The 18500-nt window shown below is 41.3% G+C and overlaps 1 protein-coding gene across 6 annotated transcripts in view; it reads right to left on the reverse strand.

Moving 5' to 3' along the window:
* Nucleotides 1–1169: 1169 nt before the first annotated feature.
* CHCHD3 (coiled-coil-helix-coiled-coil-helix domain containing 3) overlaps nucleotides 1170–18500 on the reverse strand; it is a 298333-nt gene continuing 281002 nt past the window's right edge. For 3 of the 6 annotated variants that reach the window (XR_001001671.1, XM_011941215.1, XM_011941214.1), the window contains 2 exons: nucleotides 12330–12465; nucleotides 1170–1617 (listed from right to left, as the gene is read on the reverse strand). Coding sequence is in view for 5 of the 6 variants with exons in the window: in XM_011941215.1 (XP_011796605.1) it covers nucleotides 1594–1617; nucleotides 12330–12465 (160 nt within the window). In the remaining variant the exon portion in view is untranslated. Of the gene's footprint in view, nucleotides 1618–5122; nucleotides 5126–11916; nucleotides 12466–18500 lie in introns of those variants that run through there. The other 3 variants (XM_011941213.1, XM_011941212.1, XM_011941217.1) reach the window with 2 other exon arrangements.

Below are 18500 nucleotides of genomic sequence, written 5' to 3' on the forward strand. Positions count from 1 at the left end.
CATCACAAGTACATCCCAACTTTAAATAAAAGTTACTTGGGCATGTGAATACATTCTATACCCCCAACTCCAAATGCCAGTTTACTGAATCATCACACAAGCCAGCATTTACTGGGTCTGACCAAACATACGTGGTGAGTAACCATTTGGACTCTTCACTGTAAGCCTAAAAGTTAGTTCTTCTGTTTGCCCCCTTTTCGCAGTTGAAGACGTGTTGGGTGACTTGGCTGAATTCCACAGCAGAGCCAGAATCTGAACACAGATTAAGGATACAGATTCTGTCTTCTTTTGCTAAATTCACTTGCTTGGTAATAAAATAAAAATCCTACATGACAAAAGACACTTAAAGGGTATCACAGAGCACTGGTACTCCTATGTCCCCAGAGAACCTTCCCATTTTGCTTTAGTGTGACTACTTATTTCCAACTCACTCAACTCCAGGGTTGAAGCACCAATCATGGTTAAAAAAAAAAAAGGGAGAGTTATAATCAGGAAGTTTTCAAAAATTGGAAAGAGGAAAAAACAACTAATGGTTGAATTATTTTCTTTGAACGTTTTGTAGTATTGCAGGGTCAGAAGGTCCTAACCAAGGTTATCTAATCCAGTTCTTGCCCCAGGCAGGATGACTTAAGTCATCCCAAAGAAAGGAAGGTTCACACAATTTGTAAAGATCTTCCTGAATTCTACCTACCTGAGAGGCAAGTTATAAGCATCACTTGCCTGTCGGAGGCTCCACGAAATGCTCTGGAGCCTTTGAGAGGAAAGGTATAGCACAAATGCAAATTATTAACAATATAAATCAGCTCAGTTCCCGTAAGCATAGCCACCTAACCCAGCCGAAGGAATGTATGAGGAGCTACAATGCCAGTCTTCGTCAGAAAATATATTTATTACTGATAGTGAGTGAAGACAAGACGTGAGTATTCACTATAGAGGTTATATCAGCCAAGGTTGCCTTCATATTGATAAAAATACCGTATCTCACTTGTAATCATAAACATTATTCCAGTAGAAGAGGTACATTTTCTCTCCTTTTTGTCTTCTTGCCTGTATAATCACCATAAGTTAAAATGAAACAGCTCTGATATAATCAAAGGAGGAAAGAAAGAGAGAGAAACCCAACATGCCACAGCCTCGACAATTCCACCCAGCACTGAGGCCTCCAGATCTGTTTTCTGGCTCTCTCCTCACCCCACTCCAATTAATTTAGCCCCCACCCCATCCTACTTTGTTAGGGTGGGGGTTCACCACATGATGGGGCTTGCTCAGAAGAGAAACATTTTATGGTCAGTGGAAGTTGAATAGAAAGTACCAAATGGTGGAGAGGGCTGTCCTTCTCTTTTAATCATCATAAGAGGGTTTACTAATACTGAAGTGCATCCTTTAATGACTGATCCCTGATCAAGGTTTTGGCCCTTCAAACTGCTGCTGTTCAAAATGTGAAATGATTCTGCTGAATCCATTCTTGGTGTCTCTCTTTAGTGGTCTTCTCATTAGTGGTCTTCTCTTCAAATGGGTTATTTTCTTACTAGGAAAAAAAATGTTCCATCTCTGGAATTAACGTTGATGGTGTTTTGCTCGTTCTGAAAGTTTTTATCCTCCCTTCTCAAGCATGCTCTGAAAGACAAACAGAAAGCGTAAGTTTTACCACCAGGAGAGGGCAGAAAATAAATGGCACTAACTATTTAGTATGATTTTTTCAAATTTCAATAGATACTGTTTTTCAAATATCTAACTTTAAAAACACAGAAAACAAGACATATGCTTCCTGTTCTCAAAATATTGCTCCTTTAATCAACACCATCGCTTTATCATGTATGATCTTTAAATGACCCCTCTCACCACCATATGGGTTGAAAACCCCAACAAGGCTGGGCACGGTAGATTACGCATGTGATCCCAGCACTTTGGGAGGCCAAGTAGCGGGGCAGATCACTTGAGCCCAGGAGCTTGAAATCAGCCTGGGCAACACGGTGAAACTCTATCTCTACCAAAAACAAAAACATTAGCTGGGCACGGTGGTGTGTGCCTGTACTCTCAGTTACTCGAGAGGCTGAGGTGGGAGGATCCCTTGAACCTGGGAGGCAGAGGGTGCAGTGAGCCATGATCATGCCACTGCACTCCAACCTGGGCAACGGAGTAAGACTCTGTTTCTAATAGAAAGCAAAAGTGCTCCTGGTAGGGGCATTTGGAAATGTTGGGAGAGTAGCTGACGGATGCAGTGATTGGGGGAAAGCTATGGCCAAGGCAGTGCGGGGATCAAACCCCAACTCCAAAGGCTCTGAGAGAGAATCTCTTCATTAGACAAACACAAGATTCCTTCCCGGAGAGGGAGAACACAGATGTTCATGTGCTCATGAGGCTGGACAGAGCTACACAGATTAGTATCTATTTCCAGATTGCAGAAACGGACCCTGCATTCTATTTAGTTATTTATTTGGGGGAATTTGGGGGATGCGGATGTAGACAGGAAGAATTCTTAACTATCAGATGAAAACTCTATATTCAGCTGAAATGGGGGTATACTGCCTCCATTTTTAGAGGTCTTTAAGAAGAAAAAAGTGATACTTTCCCCTCTAGTTTTGCAACCACTCAGAGAGGCAAGGTGAGGCCGAGGTTGCCTCCAGTTCATCTATTCCCACCTGCCTCCTGCCAGCACTCACCCTTCCAGCCATCCACACACCTAGCTCTCCACTGAGCTCCTACCAGGTACCACTGCACTTAGTTCAGTGCACTGGGGAAACTACTACACACACCGGTAGAACATTCAGCAATAATAAAAGGTAATAATTTGCTAACTTTTATTTATTTGCTAACTACATGCTAAAATTTATTTTATTGCATAAACAACATAACATTTAATAGGAACAAAATAGTATCTTGCAGAAAGTAACTTTTTCCTTCCTTCTGCTTCCAGTTTCTGTGTCCCCTTCCAGAGACGGTCACAGTTCACAAGAGGAGTGGTTCTGCCTGGTGCAGAGGGCACGCCTGTAGCTGGAGTGAGCAGGGAAGGCTTCTCCCAAGACCTTCCACCATGGAGAGAATCCAGGGGGAGGACTGGCGTGGGACTGGGAGGAATGAGGGGAGAAAGCAGTGGCCAGGATTCAGGGAGAAAACAAGTCCAGCACACACGGAATCCTGAGGGGTGAGGCCTAGCTGGAAGAAAGAGTACATGTGCAGGACTGACCAAGAGAAAGGGTGGAAAGGGCCCAGGATGGACGCCACGCTGAGACATATCCTGCTAGCCACAGAAAACCTAGAGGAATGCTTTTACATAGGAGAATGGCATTTAGGAATGTTAACCTGACATCCTTGGCATGATGGATCCAACAGACGGGAGTCTGCAGGGAGCAGGGCCAAGGAGGAGGCAGATTAGAAACCAGACAAGGGCGGAAACAAGAGCTAGAGCCACATGGGAAGAAAAAGGGAAATGGTGACACCCAAGGTATGGGAGGCTCCTCGGTGACAAGGGCAGTGATGGGGTCATCAAGAGAAACACGGAAGTCAGTGGGATCCTGAGAAGGAGGAGGATGACTTAAATTTTGGGTTTGTCAGACAATTTTGGGTGAGACATCCAAAATGGAAACGTCTAGAAGGAAGTTGCAGGCCTTCTGAGGTCAAAGGTCTCTAGACACAACGATTTAGGGTCAAAAATTTAAAAATGATTGAAATTAAGGGGACAGAACAGAAAGAGGAGAAGTCAAACAAGACAGTGTGCTGGGTTACAGGAGCAAAGGGTGGATAGATTATCCTAAAGTGTCCATCATTACAGGTTTCTAAGAAGCCTATGTCCATAGGGCACAAAATAAGATATAAAGGCAGGCAAACTTAGACATAACACACAGAGTGGTCAGAGAAACAATGATTAGGTCACACAGAAAGTAAATTTAAAAAGCTAGATGCATTTAGAGAAAACAGGAAAAACCAAGTAGGTGCAGTGGAAGATTCTGCTCAGCAGAGCTGTCCTGTAAGAACTCACACTGGAATATGAGGCACAAGCCCCAAGTTCATTGGGAAAATAACACACTGAGCAGCCACCATGTAGGAGACACCACCTGGCAGGGTCACAGCGTCACAGCATCTCAGCTATGCTCGCCTGCTTGTGAACTGATCTGTGTGAGTCTCTCCAAGTACATGGATGATAAGTTCTCTGAATTCCAGGTATATAGACAACCTCACTACATCATGCTTTATTAAATACAAAATGGAAGCCAGTATAAAGCAGATCTATACTGAGCCTATCTAAAGGAATTCAGTTACTGGAGAGAGTGATCTCTTTATAAATGATGGCACTGGGCCATTTGCATTTGGGGGGTTATAGGTTCACTGCTTTCTTCAACACACTGATGGGAGCTTGGAGCTGTCATCTGCCTGGTCAAGATTACATAGCTGTGCCCCTCTCTACAATTTTGGGCTTAGGGTTATAAGGATAACCACATGACAATGCACCTCTTTTCAAATATTGCAAAATAATCTGCAGCTGCCACAACTTAATGAAGCAATAGTTAGAGTGTTATCGCGAGTCTAGAGATTGTTTTTACTATTCTCCCTGCAACCTCAACCAAATATAGATGGGTAATTTTTCAACCAAATCATATCATGCTAAGAATGTTAGGCTATCTTTCAGAAAGAGGGACAAGATGGGACCTGGCTGGTCTGAGGATGAGCAGGCCAGCCTCACATAAAGACACTAAATAACATTTTAATAACCCCTTTAACCACATTCACAAAATACCCTGTTACATGTATTAAAATTCTAATCCTCAAAGACAGCACAGTGGTTCAGCTGATTTGTGGTGACTCCTTGAAGACATGTGGGACCACCACAGAAAAGCACCAGGGCTGATCTATAAACATTTTGTCAAACTGCATTCACTTGCTACCAAAGGGTGGCAGAGGTGGTACAAAACCACCTCAATTCTATCTGAGAAATTAACAAACACAATGGCAGGCTGGATTTTTAAAAAAGATGAATTCATCTGTCAAACATTCAGGGTTATTATTATATTCCAGTTATGCAACAAAACCTGCTCCAGCCCAGACCCCAGGGCTTTTGGCTGGAGGGATCTGAAGGTCTGGTGGGGTCTGTGTTATTCAGCTTTCACCTTATAGGTTCTTCTACTTTCTCTGTTGGTTCTGTAAGTAGCTGCTGTTGGGCTGAATTTCAACGCTGCATAAATTTAACACTGCATAAATTAACATAGGAAATTCCCTAAAGAATGAGGGAGAAGCTTTGCAAGTTATAAAAAATTGCTTCCTTCATTTAAGGAACTGCTAACACTTAATCTTAATATGGGGAAAGAGATTCCTTACTTTTGCTCATCATTCACGTATTTGGGCCTGCAGAAACTCCTTTTATAAACAGCTGGGTAAATCACCAAAAGAAGAGAGTGGTTCAGGCATGAACACTGCTCTTTTCCCAAGTCTTTTTCTCATTCAAGCCACTGAGGAACAACCGGAGCTCACAAATAAGAACAGTGCCCCTGGAGACCTGAGATTGCATGTCATTTCCGCTTATTAAAACCTTCCTAACCATCCTAACCACTTGCCTCAAATATTTTTGTTACGCAGTAATCTCATCAACTGATTTTTGAATCACGGCTTTCTTGGAGGGGTTGACTATCATAGCAGCATGCCAGCTACTGGCTGTGTTGATAATTTAAGAGAAATGATGGCAACCCTGGGTTGCTAACCAATCATCATGAAGAGAAAAGTGGTTTGTTTTTTAAGATACCACTCAGGGTGCTTGTCTCTGGATGAGCTTACCCAGTGCCTCACCAAGACTTCAGGCCTCATAAAGCTGGGTAGAGAGGCAGGAAGGTTTACCTAACCAAGGAAAAATGAAACTGGAGATGTGTCCTGGCGCAGACCTGGTCTCAAGATACGAGTTTCACTAAGGAGGGTCAGGAAAAGTGGGGAGTGGGAGACACTGGGGCTTCGAAGGAAAAAGACAGAATGAGAAGACTGTGCATGATACAGGAAGGAAAAGTCATCTATAAATTGAATTTATGGGAAGCAAAAAGCGAATTTTGCTTGTGCACCAAGTACTGTTCTTCACTACCTGGAAATCTGATTAGTTCACTTATTTTGTTTTCAATATGTGTCTGTTCCCTGCAGCAAGAGCTGTTTGTTCTTTGTTCCCCCTGCTTTGGAGGAAATACAAGTTAACTTTTTTTCTGCCTGGATCTTGCTTTATATCTTCTATGACAAATGCTCTGTATAATATTCAAATTAAGTTACAAGTAATTAACTGTTTACACAGCTAGCTGCAATAACAGACAAAACACTAATATACTGCAGTTCTAACTCTTGAAGGACGAGCACGAGAAAAGAAATACCTATTAAGAAAAATGAAAATCTATTACCATGGTTGTATTTCTTCTATTAAACTCAGATTTAAAAAAAGAGAAAATGTCACGAAGCAACGATTACTCTCGGAAAGTGGTTTAGAAAAGGATTCCTATGATGGAACAGGCTAGGGTAAGAAATTTAAAGTTTGGAATTTTGTTTGCTTTGATCTGACTCTAAATTAAAAGGGCTGCCCTACCAAAAGATGGGAAATCTATTATGAAATACCCACACGTCAGTCACCCTGTGTACCAGCATCCCAGCTGGGCAATTAATAAATGTCATCAGGTGATGATGATAAAGCAGCTTTCGAACACAATAAAAACATGCTCCTGGAGGGCTTCCCAGAAAGTTAACCTTCTTGATTATCTTCGTGCTCTCTGAAACTGGCCACTGTGTACATCGGGGGGACCCAGGCAGGGTGACTGGGAGCAGCAGAACCAAGGGAGGGTCTGGTCATAGCTGTGAGCTGGTCAGGGGATTGGGGTCACCTACTGTTTCAATGGAAGCAAGAGAAGAGGGGAAGAGGATCTCTTTTCAAGGCTTCCATCCTCTTCCCATGTCATCTTCCAATTTGCTCCTAAGGCTAAAGATTCATTCCTAGGGTTGGTCTGATGAGACCTCTGCCAGGTAGCTTTGACCTGCAGGGAGTCACAGCTCCCCATCTCCCAAAAGATGGAAAACAAGGACTTGGCAGGACCTCTGAGAGGTCAAAGACCTTCAGGGCAATTCGGGCCAATGGCTCTAAGAGCAATCGTTTTCAAACTTTGGGTACAGAGTCTTCTGGGAAATTTGGTCAAAGTTCAGATGCCCAGGCCTCACCCCAGACCTTCTGAATCAGAATCGCCAGGGATGGGAATTGGGTGGGTACATTTTAAAAAACCCCTCAGGGGATTCTGATGCTCACCCACATGTGACATCTGACACGACAGGAAAAATACGCTGGTTTTGAATTTAAGAGTGGGCTGTTTGGTCTGGGTTCTGCCCTTCTATAGATCATTTAAATTCTCTGGAAGCTAATTTTTGCACATGAAAAAATGAGGCTGGGTTACATGATCTCTAGGCTCCTTTTAGCTCCAACAGCCTATAAGTCTATTAAATCATTTGCATCTAATGGAGAGTTCATCTGAAAACAATGGTAACATACAGCTTGCTCTGGCAATAGGTTTTTCTTTCAAGAACCTTGATTTTTAAGCAGAAGCTACTACTATGTTTTCAGGACCCCTTCATACTCAAAATATGTCACAGACTTAGGAGCACTGAATCCTGGTCTAATATAAATACAGTTCACAGGGGAGATGAAATGCATTGTCCTCCAGAAGGCGGACAGAAATTGTGCCAGGGCAAATTCCTCCATATGCACTGATCTTGAGGCTTTGACTTAGGAAGCCAACCAAATACTGGAGATGTCAATGATATTTTAGAAACGAGACAACGGGGTCCACTAGCCTTAAGTTGGAGAGCTGTCATATTAGGATCTAGCTCATTTACTGGGTCCTGACCCCGTATTCCTCACTGCGGCCAGGTTCCTTTCTGATCTCTCCAAAGAGATCAGCAGGAAGCATGTAGGTCTGAGGTGGGGTAGTCTCATTTACAAGACGTCCTTATTGTGAGCTACCTGTTTGCGTGGCTACTGCCCCACTGCCTGCTTGCTGACTGAACTTCTGCTATGGTCTGGGGGACCCCTGATGGACTCATCATCTAACTTCAGGTCCCACACTGACCTCTGTCCCTTGGGCATCTCCTGGGGTTGGTCCTTGCTTCTGGTCCCAGTTTGCCCTTGGTTGACAGGCTCCAGGTTCCTGGCTTCCTGCTCTGTTTTCAGAATCCCTCACTTCCCATGGTACTTCACAGGATGAAAGGCATCACAATCCAGGGGAGGCTTACGACTGGCTGGAGGGAGCCTGCATTTTCTAATGGCCTTTATTAGCCGGCAGGCTACATTCTGCCAGCCAGCGCAGAGACAGCTGTTTTTCACTTCACTGACTTTGGCGAAACTGTGAAACTGTTTCTATTCCCTCCCAGTTCTTTCTGCCACCTTGGCTTCCCCAGGGCTGTCACGAATGTGAACCTCAAAGAAGAAAGGGTACCTAGCAGTGGGAGGCCAGGCGGCAGCAGACCAATCAGAAATGCAAGTGTTCTTCCCTAGTGAACGTTAAAGATGGACAGCAAAATTTAAGAGGCGAAGGCACAAATACTGGAGGTCTCAAAAGGAGACATGCTGCTTGTACCACATGAGCCATGTCTCTTCATCTGAGTGCGCCTATGAACAGGCATGCTTATGCACACCACCTTTTGCTCTCTATACATGAAGGCAGAATCAGACCTAGAATAACAGAGCTAGATGGCCCTCATGAATTACCTGGTTCAAACCTTCAATTTATCAAAGCAACTGAAGTTCAAGTCACCATAATTAGATTAGGATGGCAGCAACAGCATTTCCTATAAACCCCACCCTCCCAGTGAACATAGAATGTGCCATAAGGGTCCAGCCAGCTTCTGCACTTTTCTGTCAATAGCAGCAGAGCTGGGAAAAATCTGAAATGCTTAGACTAGCGACTCCCAGCATAGTCCAATTCTGCAAGTAAATAGCAGAGAAGTGGTATGTCCCAGGGAATGGTCCCAGAGGTAATGCAGGTCTGACAGCAAACCCTTTCAACACCCTTCCCCTTTTTCAAAAAACAGAAGTTGGGCACATTTTGGTCTACCCGTGAGCAAATACGATTGGCTTCTCATTCCCACTCCTTTCCATTTCTCCTGTAAGGTAGGTGTAGTAAGATAGAATGGGAACCTGGCATCAAAGGTAAGAAGAGGTAATCCAATCTTGCCGAGCTTGAGAAAGTTATGAGGCTAAGCAGATATGAGAGATAAAAGACACAGAAGCATGTATCAATCGATGTGCTCCTTCATTTGTAAATGCTGTATCTCATATAGCCAGCCAGCCGGTAGCTTTTAAGTCTTAGAAGTAATAATTAGAGCTATTTAATATCTCTTTACACTCAGGAAGAGCACATAACTTAATACACAAGAAACAACAGTCTAAATGTCTCATGTCAACCCATGAGAAATTGTTGAAGAACAGCTGAAGAAACACTGATGTGAGTAAGTGGATAAATAAGCAGAGAAGAAGAGTAAGGCTAAGGAATATCTGGAAATTTTCCCATCAGTAAAACCTATTAGTCTCTAGAACAATGCCCCAGGGAACGCGTGAAAGGCCAATCTTATGCGTTATTTACAAGTAGAGTGGACTTAGCCATTGGAATTATTCCATGGGGAAAACCCTTGCACTGTCTGAGATATGGGCAACACAGCCTAATGGCTTGTTGTCATGTGCAGTATTTTCCATGTTTAGCATGTCCAGCTTGTTGTCTGGATTTAACAGGAAATATAACAAGGAAATATAAGAAGCTGGCCTATGAGGAACTGCTAAAACAGGCAGTAGGGACCATGTATCTTGCTGGAGTCTCTTCAAACAACAGGGGCACATCTGGGGTCACGAGGTAGACTAAATTCACAAGGAGCAAAAGGACAACCTGGTATTGGAGGGAAAGTAACTGCTTGTGAAACACTGACAGAAGCTCCTTCTGGCCACTGTGGCATGATCTTAAAATGGGCCAGTGCCAAGTTGCCCCTTTCATCACGGGCTTCATCAACCCACTCCCCATGTGTGACCTTCAGACTGTCCCCTGCTCGTTAGATCTTCCATGTTCTGTGTCCTCCCTGTATTGCTTCCGCTCTCACTTTCCCTCACTGACTTATTTCTGTATTAGTGGATGATGGATGGATGCCCCTTCACAAACTTACCCACTCAAAAACCAAACACCACTTACGTATTTTGAAATTTTTTGTTTTTATGGCAAGGTACATCTTGGTCTAGCTGTAATTTACTGTTGTGACTTCCCAGAGTTTCAATGCTCTCAACTGGAAAATGGTGAAAATAAAACCATCTCTATTTACATCTCAGGTTGTCATAAGAAAACAAGTAAAAGAACGGATGTGAAATGACCCTGCACTCCTAACTATTGCAGAAATGTAAGGCAGTGCAGCTTCTTGGTTCTTGTCCATTTCAATGTTGCCCATCTTAGGAAAAAAGGTTTGACGGCTTCTATCTTTTTAATACTAACTTGTATTATACACCTCCTAATAACTGAATACAAGAGCCATGACAACAATAGATGCTCCAAACATACTAGCTGAAAACAATAGACTGGAGAGTGAGGGGGAAAAAAGAGAGTCTCTTTTGAAATCATTAATAATCATCTGATGCTTTTGGCTGACCTGTTTAGTAAATTTCCGCACAATAATGCAACTGAGGAAAGAAGGGGAAAAATAAGATTTACTGAATACTTTATATAAAGGTAATCCTCACAACATTACCCCAATTTACAGATGAGAAAACTCAAACCCCGAAGTCACAGAGCTAGTAAAAGGACAGGGTACAAACTCAGGTCTGCCAGATTCAAACTCGCTATCGCGCCATGTGGCGTATTTGATTTTGTCATAAGTTAACTTTGCTTTATCCTATAAATATATACCATTGATGTCACAGGACTATGTGTAGATAATCCATCACAACCCAGACAGGCAGGATGGGGTCAGCACTCCCAATGCCCCTGCAGCTGTCACTGTGGTAATGTTACAAATCACATGGTACAAACAGGCACGTATGTTAGAGACTAGCATTGAAACATACACTTTGTCACAGCCACACTTTTCCACTGGCCACCACCTCAATAAGGCACTATTATCAAGTTAGAAAAATCCATGAGTCAACCTGCAAGTCCCAAGTCCTTCAGTTTGTATTCATATTGAAGGCTGGGGTTTATTAAGAGCATATCAGAAGCTGTTTTCAACAAATAAAATGTACTAACTTAACATTAGCAACATTATCTCTACCAAAGACCTTTAAAGAAAAGGATTCCTGGCATGCTACTAAGAGTTATGCTACAAGCAAGAAACAGAAAAAAGTTGCCAGCCACTAGGCTTTTAAGGACAACATAGGCTTTTAATAAAAATTGATTATACTTTTTTCCACCAATGTTACTGTTATTTTCCACCTATCCAGACAATACTAACCCTCCCATCGGATATTTGTAGGGTATAAAAATTTTACACCAAGTGGTATTATTATAACTACAGCAAATTAGACTGCAGAAAGGCATGCTGTGTAACTCAAACACTAGATTTAGTTGGGTTAGAAGGTCAAATCTATGGAGTTTGTCAGCAGAAGGAATCAAGGTTTCCAACAATTTCCACCTCTCAGAACAACCTATATCCAACTGTTAAATTGGTTAAATGATAGGCAATTATGTGACCTGCCAGAATTGATAATTTGCTTCAGGGTTTATCATTAGCTTTCTAAAGTACATAAATTAGAGAAAATGCACGTCCTGTGAACATCGTATTATTCTGATATGAAGGGTCAAGAGAAGAATATGGCTATGGTCTATAAAAGCAGTGGAAATTCTTTTTTAAATGCTATCTCTGGTTTCCCTTTCCCTGTCCAATTAAGTGGACTCTGTCAAACTAGTGGAAGGGTTGGACAGTGACTGAACGGTGGGGTTTTTTTTTTTAACCTGGCCCTCTGCCTGACTACCTGCTGCTTATGGGCCCAAAGGTGCCAGCTCTTAATCTGTATCCTCTTCACTGGCTCTAAATATTGGCCTCAAAGTATGAGGAATGACCTTGAGAACATTATTATTAGAAGACAAAAGTTCAGGGCAAGTGGTGAAAAGTATAATCTTAGTAGAATCCTTTTTTCTACATGTAAATGAGTTGAACGCAAGGAAGATATGGGCTCTTTGACAATGATCGGACAGAAGTTATGCCCTAATCAACTCATTACAGCAATTCTTGATGATGATGACTAGGGCTTAGAAAGCCTTTTCACACACAGCGGCCCACTTAGTCCTTACCACTGCCCCAAGTCATCCAGTTTTCGATTTGCCCAGTGTCCCCACTGGCCTGGCTGGCACACCTACCTGTTTGGCATGATTGACACAGTGCATATACTGGGTGGCCAGAGAGGAGCATTTGAGGGTCTGGTGGGTGTTCTCACGGTAACACTGAAGAATTTTGGCTTGCAGATCAGCACAGACTGGATGAGACTCATACCGCCTGAAAACAAACACAGGGACCACTGAGACCAATGGTCTTCATTCAGAATAACAATCAAGGTTAAAGAACACATAAAACGTACAGTAAGACGCAGATGTTGCAAATGTAGAAAAAAGTTTAAGAGAAAGAATTTTCCTTAAACTTTAAAGATAGCTAAATTTTTCCCATGATAAAAATGACAAAGGGTAAATAAATTCTAAGAAATGAGTTCCATTAACTGACACTGCCGTGAGTTAGTCTGGACAATATAACCGTCCCTTCCAAACCGAAACCGTATCAACATGCCAGAAACTTGGAAGCCCTAAGTTCTCTCTTCCATTCCCATATCCACTTGGCCACAAAGCTGGGGATCCCTGCAGCCTGGTCCTCCTGCTCCACGTCACTGTCGTTCCGTTGCTTCCAAGTGAGACGCATCCTGGACTCAATAAATGACCTCCCAGCTGGTCTCTCAGCTTTGATACCCTCTTCACCTGCCCCTACACACCTTCCAGAGGGTTCTTTCCAATAGGAAATCGAAGACGGTCTCTTTCCCAGCACTTTCTACACAAAATACAAGGCCAGCTGGCTAGTCCTTCCTGAGCAGGTTCCTGCCTACCCTGTTGCCTTCACCCCTCGACCCTGCACACAGCTGAAGCCTGGACAAACCCAGTTCAGGGTTTGGTTCTCACACTTCTCTTCAGGTCTAAGCTCACGCTGCTCTTGCTTCTGGAAATGCTCTACACCCAAACTCCCACCTATGCCTATATATCTGGAGAAAACCTACTCATCCTTTGATACTTCACTCAAGTGTCAGCTTCATTAGCTCTCCACCCCCCAACCCCAGTACAGTCTATCATTCCCTTTATGGTGACCCCCATTGGTTCTGTATTCACTTTTCTTGCCATGCACGTGACAGTGACTACACCATACAACCTAATACAATTTAGCAACCTACATTTACTAGAATGCAAATTCCAAGGGCTGTGACTTATTTTGTCACCTCAGCTATTAGACATGGGAACCCCTACAGAAGTCATGTAACACATTTACTCAGTGAATACAAATGAGTACAAAGAAAACATTTTAAAGTCCCTTGGGTTAAAATTTTGCTACTTATACTTACAAATCTCAGATTTTAGTCAGATTGCTTCTGTGAATATCTGAGACCAAATGTAAATGTTTCCAAAAAGCTTATAATATACGCTTGAAAAATGATAATAAACCAAATGAGTTATACGAATGAAGGTAAAATATTCTTATTAACACGGCAGGGAAGTTTGGACTGTAAGGACTAAATACATACAGAGAAAAAAAACACAGTATTACTACTTTTAATCTAGAAATTCATGTTTTTTCAAATTAGTTTTAATACAAGAAGCTTCCAGTCTTATCACTTCTATTTTTGAAATTTAAATTTGTTATTTCCATAGTAATCTTAAAATCACATTATTTTAAACTTAATGGGTTCTTAAAAAAACCCCTAGAGAACACAGGAGGAATATTTCTCATCAATACAGAAACCCCTGGGTGACGATCTGTCTCCTCAGTCCTTTTATCCAATACACTAAGCTAATATCTATTTTGCTAGAATAGAAACGCAAAGCATGTTGGCAGTTCCCTGACTTCCTACTACCCTCTAAAGAACACAGACATACAGAGAAAAAAAAAAAAGTTTCAACCATTTTTCTATAACACCACTTTTACTTTTTCATTCATTACCTTACTGCTTTGTCAAATACCTAAGAACAGAATTTAAACAGAATCCCTGGAGTTTCCATGCTTTAAGATTGCAAACTTCAGATGTCTATGAATTTTTCTGGACACAGATTTCCCTAATCCTTTACCATGAACATCAGGATTTAAAAGGAATCAGTCGTGTTTCAAAGAGTATAGGCACAGATACCACTAAGTGACTATATAATTATAGCAAGACCTGCATCTAGATAAATATTGAATAAAACATGATTAAGCATCAGATCAGCCGAACCTAGCAAATACATGACTAATGACTAATAGCTCACAGGAAAGCGGGGTTACATTGTATCCTAGTGTTGACAACTGATATGTGTCTCAGATTTAAAAGCAGGAGGAAGGAGGTGAGGAGGGAAGGCTAGAACAACCCTGACCAGATATGCAGCCCTTCCTCATTAACATACAGGAAAAGACTGTAAAAATGAGCAGCCACACTGCGCATCATAAAGAAGACAGCATATTTTTTCCTTTAAAAAGACTACTCACAATGGGATAATTCACCTAATGTTATGGACTCCTCAGAAAGAGGTAGTTTAAGTTGTAGATAAGCATGTATCCTGAGTTGAGCTATTAGTCATGCAAGTTAAAGTCCATGAGTTATTTATGATTTGAAATGTGTCAAAATATACTTTTATCACCACAAATCAATACTACTCACTTCCAGGGCTCTTGATTTCCTGTCTGGTGGTCTGTTCTGTATGTGTGTGTGTATATGTGTGTGTGTGCAGTCATCCCCTGATATTCTTTTTGTACACATTTCAATCTGTATTAATGATTCGATGGTAGAAAGAGGGGAAGAGGAATGGAAATCAGCATAATTGTCCTCCAGCTCCTGAAGTAGACTCTGGGACATTTTCTTGGATTAATCTGTAAGGGTAAAGGTTTGCCTCTGTATTGATCTGTAAAGCTTGTTATACTGCCCTAATGCACTGTTTTCACTTTGGGAAAATGCTAAATGAGATTGCTGTCTAACATTAGAAGGCCATAAAACACAAGCCATGGCACCTTCCATTCAGGATAAAGGTTTCAAAAACATTTCCAATATGTATTATGGTAAACCCTCTATATAATCATAGAGTCAGCAATTGACTTTTATTGACTGCTTTCATTCCTGCTGATGGAAAAAGCCCCTATTAGGCAAAAATAATGAAAGGCAGACTTTCAAGATACCTAGGAAGGAAAATTCAATCTTAACAGCAAAGGATGATTAGACAAGTTAATTTCTTTGTATGTAAGGAAGAGGCAAATAAATGGTGAATGACAATGTTAAGGATAAAATACAGGTACGGAAAACTTAAAATACTAATAAAGAAGTGGGAAGATCTAATAGTTACTCAAAAACATGTTTAGCAAGAAGAAATCGGTGGAACAGAGTCAACCTTCAAAAATATACATTTAACAAAAACAAGAAAAAAAAATTCAGTTTTGTGGTCACTTGAAATTACCGGGAACCTTTCATGGATCCTACCATATGTACACACGTCTCTTTTCTTTCTTGTACTCTTTTACTCTGCTCTTCCCTTCCTCTCCCCTCATCTCCGTAAGCACTAGCAGCCCGCCCTCCCTTTGGTCCTCCCTACCCCATACAGTGGCACCAAAGGCCCAAGGGGTTGCTGACAGTACCAAAGGTAGAACTGGAGTCCCAAAGATTTGACCCCAGAACAAAATCAAAAGAAGCACTTATGGTAGGTATTCTGTAGCCTGTCACCAGCAAAACATTTTTTGGCTAATGTTTAATGTTAATATTCACTTAAAAGGCACCTAAAAATATATATCCAAGTATTTTTTCTCATTATACTAACAGGTCTATTATAAAAACTTTGGAAAAAGGCAGAAAAGAATAAAGATACACATTTAGGCTGTTTCTATTTTTTCACTGCTTAAAAAACATGAAGGACATAAATTATTACTACCATTTCTGATTATTACCTTAGGAGACTTTCCTGTAAGTTAAATTAATTGATCAAAGAGAAACAAAAACACTTTTAGCAAAAACAAAGCGGAGGGAGTATTCAGAAGTCCCCTCTTAAGACTCCATAACACAGTTACACTTGGTTATCTGTTTTAAAACTATCTGTTGGTTCCACTGCTGCCTCTACTTTCAAGTCTTAGAATCTTCTTTGATGTGGGTCTGAGGTTTACATTGCAAGAAAACTACTTACCCATCTTTTTAGTTCTGCTAATGTTAATGGTGAGGATAATAAGGTAACTTCAGAGAAGGAAAAAATATGGAGATAACACTCCTCACACCACTCTCCACTCAATCAGTTAGCAGCCACAACTCCCAAGGCTCTAGAGGACACTGAAGTCACTCATTATGAGTGTAGACATGCAAAGAAAGGATCCTTTCTCTGTACCTGAACCAGAAGTACGCTGAGAGAGTTCTACAGATGCTATGATGAAAGACCAGAGAGAGGGAGAAGAGAGGGAACAAGAAGGAAGGAAGGAGGGGGAGAGAAAATGAATATGAGAATGGTTGGTGTTAAAAGAATTCTAATTTTTTTTTTTAACAGGTTGTGATGATGCATCCTTCACGGGATCAGGTGGTCTCATAAAACCATATTTTACACTAAAAGCAGACACACAACACAGTCAGGAAATCAAATCTTTAGGTCTAGTTCCTATGGCACAATGCAAAACTCTTTTTTTCTCTACCAACTTTTTATTAGCTGTTAAACCCAGTGATTATGATTTCTGCTTTTCTTTTAAAATGCAAAACTAAAGCTACTAGGCACATTGCCAATATTTAAAAATATGTAATCCTCCACTTTTGTTTCTCTTATCACTTATAATTCATCTATTGTAAAATGCAATATAATGAAAATATTTATCTGAAATGTACTATATTAACTTTTTATTTTTAATTTTACCTTAAATCTAAATATCCTAATATTTGTTTTCAGAGTAAAATGTAAATAGCCTCTAACAATGCAAGATCTGAAAAATTCAATTTTAAGCTTTTCTGACATTCTTAATAACTGCTAACCCTTTTATTAATGATATTTCCATTTGAGCTATAATCAAATTTCCACAATTACACTTTAGAGGGCCCTCTCTAAAGTGGTCCAAACAGCTCCAAAAGCTGCCTGCTTTGTTTCCATTTGTTTTCATATACAATTTGAGATACAATTTCTTTTGATTACCAACATGATGAATGTTAACTTACACGTTTTCTACCATCACAACACAAAATGCCAAGCAGCCTCCACTGTTACCAGAGAAAGGAATGCTGACCTGGACATCACCTAGTTCAGCACTTAGCTCAACAAACCAGTCACACTGAGAGCAGACCATGACCTGTAATGAGGGCCATACTGTTTAATCAAATAGCTTCAGCTTGGGCTTTAAAAGAAAAGGTTAGCTTTGGCTAGCTAGAAAACAGAGCATATAAAATTCTATCCTGTAAACCCAAGGTTTGAAAGAATAGTATGTATCTGAAAATACTTTAAGATTTAACATTTTAATTTTAATCCACTGTTGACTTTGGAAAAAGATGTCAGGTTCACAATTCCATAGTCTGGATCCACAGGGAGAGCGTGACCTGGAGGGCAGGAGGGGAAAGCACTGCCAGCCTTCCACTCCAGTGTTAGGACTCTGAGTAAAAGCCCTAAACCCAAGAAAATCCAAAAGAGAGGACCTCTGGCCACCTATCCCTGCTAAAATGAGCAACACAGTACTCTATACACACAGATACAGAGTTCTTATGCCAATAGGCCTCATACACCCTAAACAGATGGGTACAAACACACCAAAATATAAGGTGAGCAAACAACTTTTCAATTTTGCAATGTGTTTTTCTTATTCAATAATATTGGGTCCTTGGAAATGATGGGGGGCAGGTGGAAAAACCTAGGAGAGCAGGAATTTAACGACATGTAGCCACATGACAGCTGGTAGAGGTTGGGGCTTCTCTGTGGTGCTCAGGGCAGAGTAACACACCCTGACACGATGGGACTCCCCTGCTGCCTGGTTTCTTCTCAAGATGCAGCTCTCATTCTACCCTTCACAGAAAACCCTCTTGGGATCTTGCCAACTGCACCAAACCCTGAGTTGGATCCCACTATATAGGCTCACCCAGCACAACTGAAGAGCTGGAGAGTTCCTATTCCTCATTGGGGTCTGAACTTAGGAAATTGGGTCTCCAAAGAATGAGGGTCCCCAAGTTTTGTTTAGCTGTTTAACAGGTGGAAGGATTTGGGAAGTCAGGCATTTGGTATGAGGTGGAAGAAATAAGCCATTGGCTAATTTTTACTTTCCACCATACCTTGGTGTTCTTGACTTATATTTGGGCTACATATCTCCAA

This window comes from Colobus angolensis, unplaced genomic scaffold (genome assembly GCF_000951035.1).
Source record: "Colobus angolensis palliatus isolate OR3802 unplaced genomic scaffold, Cang.pa_1.0 Scaffold2, whole genome shotgun sequence".
Taxonomy (NCBI): Eukaryota; Metazoa; Chordata; class Mammalia; order Primates; family Cercopithecidae; genus Colobus; species Colobus angolensis.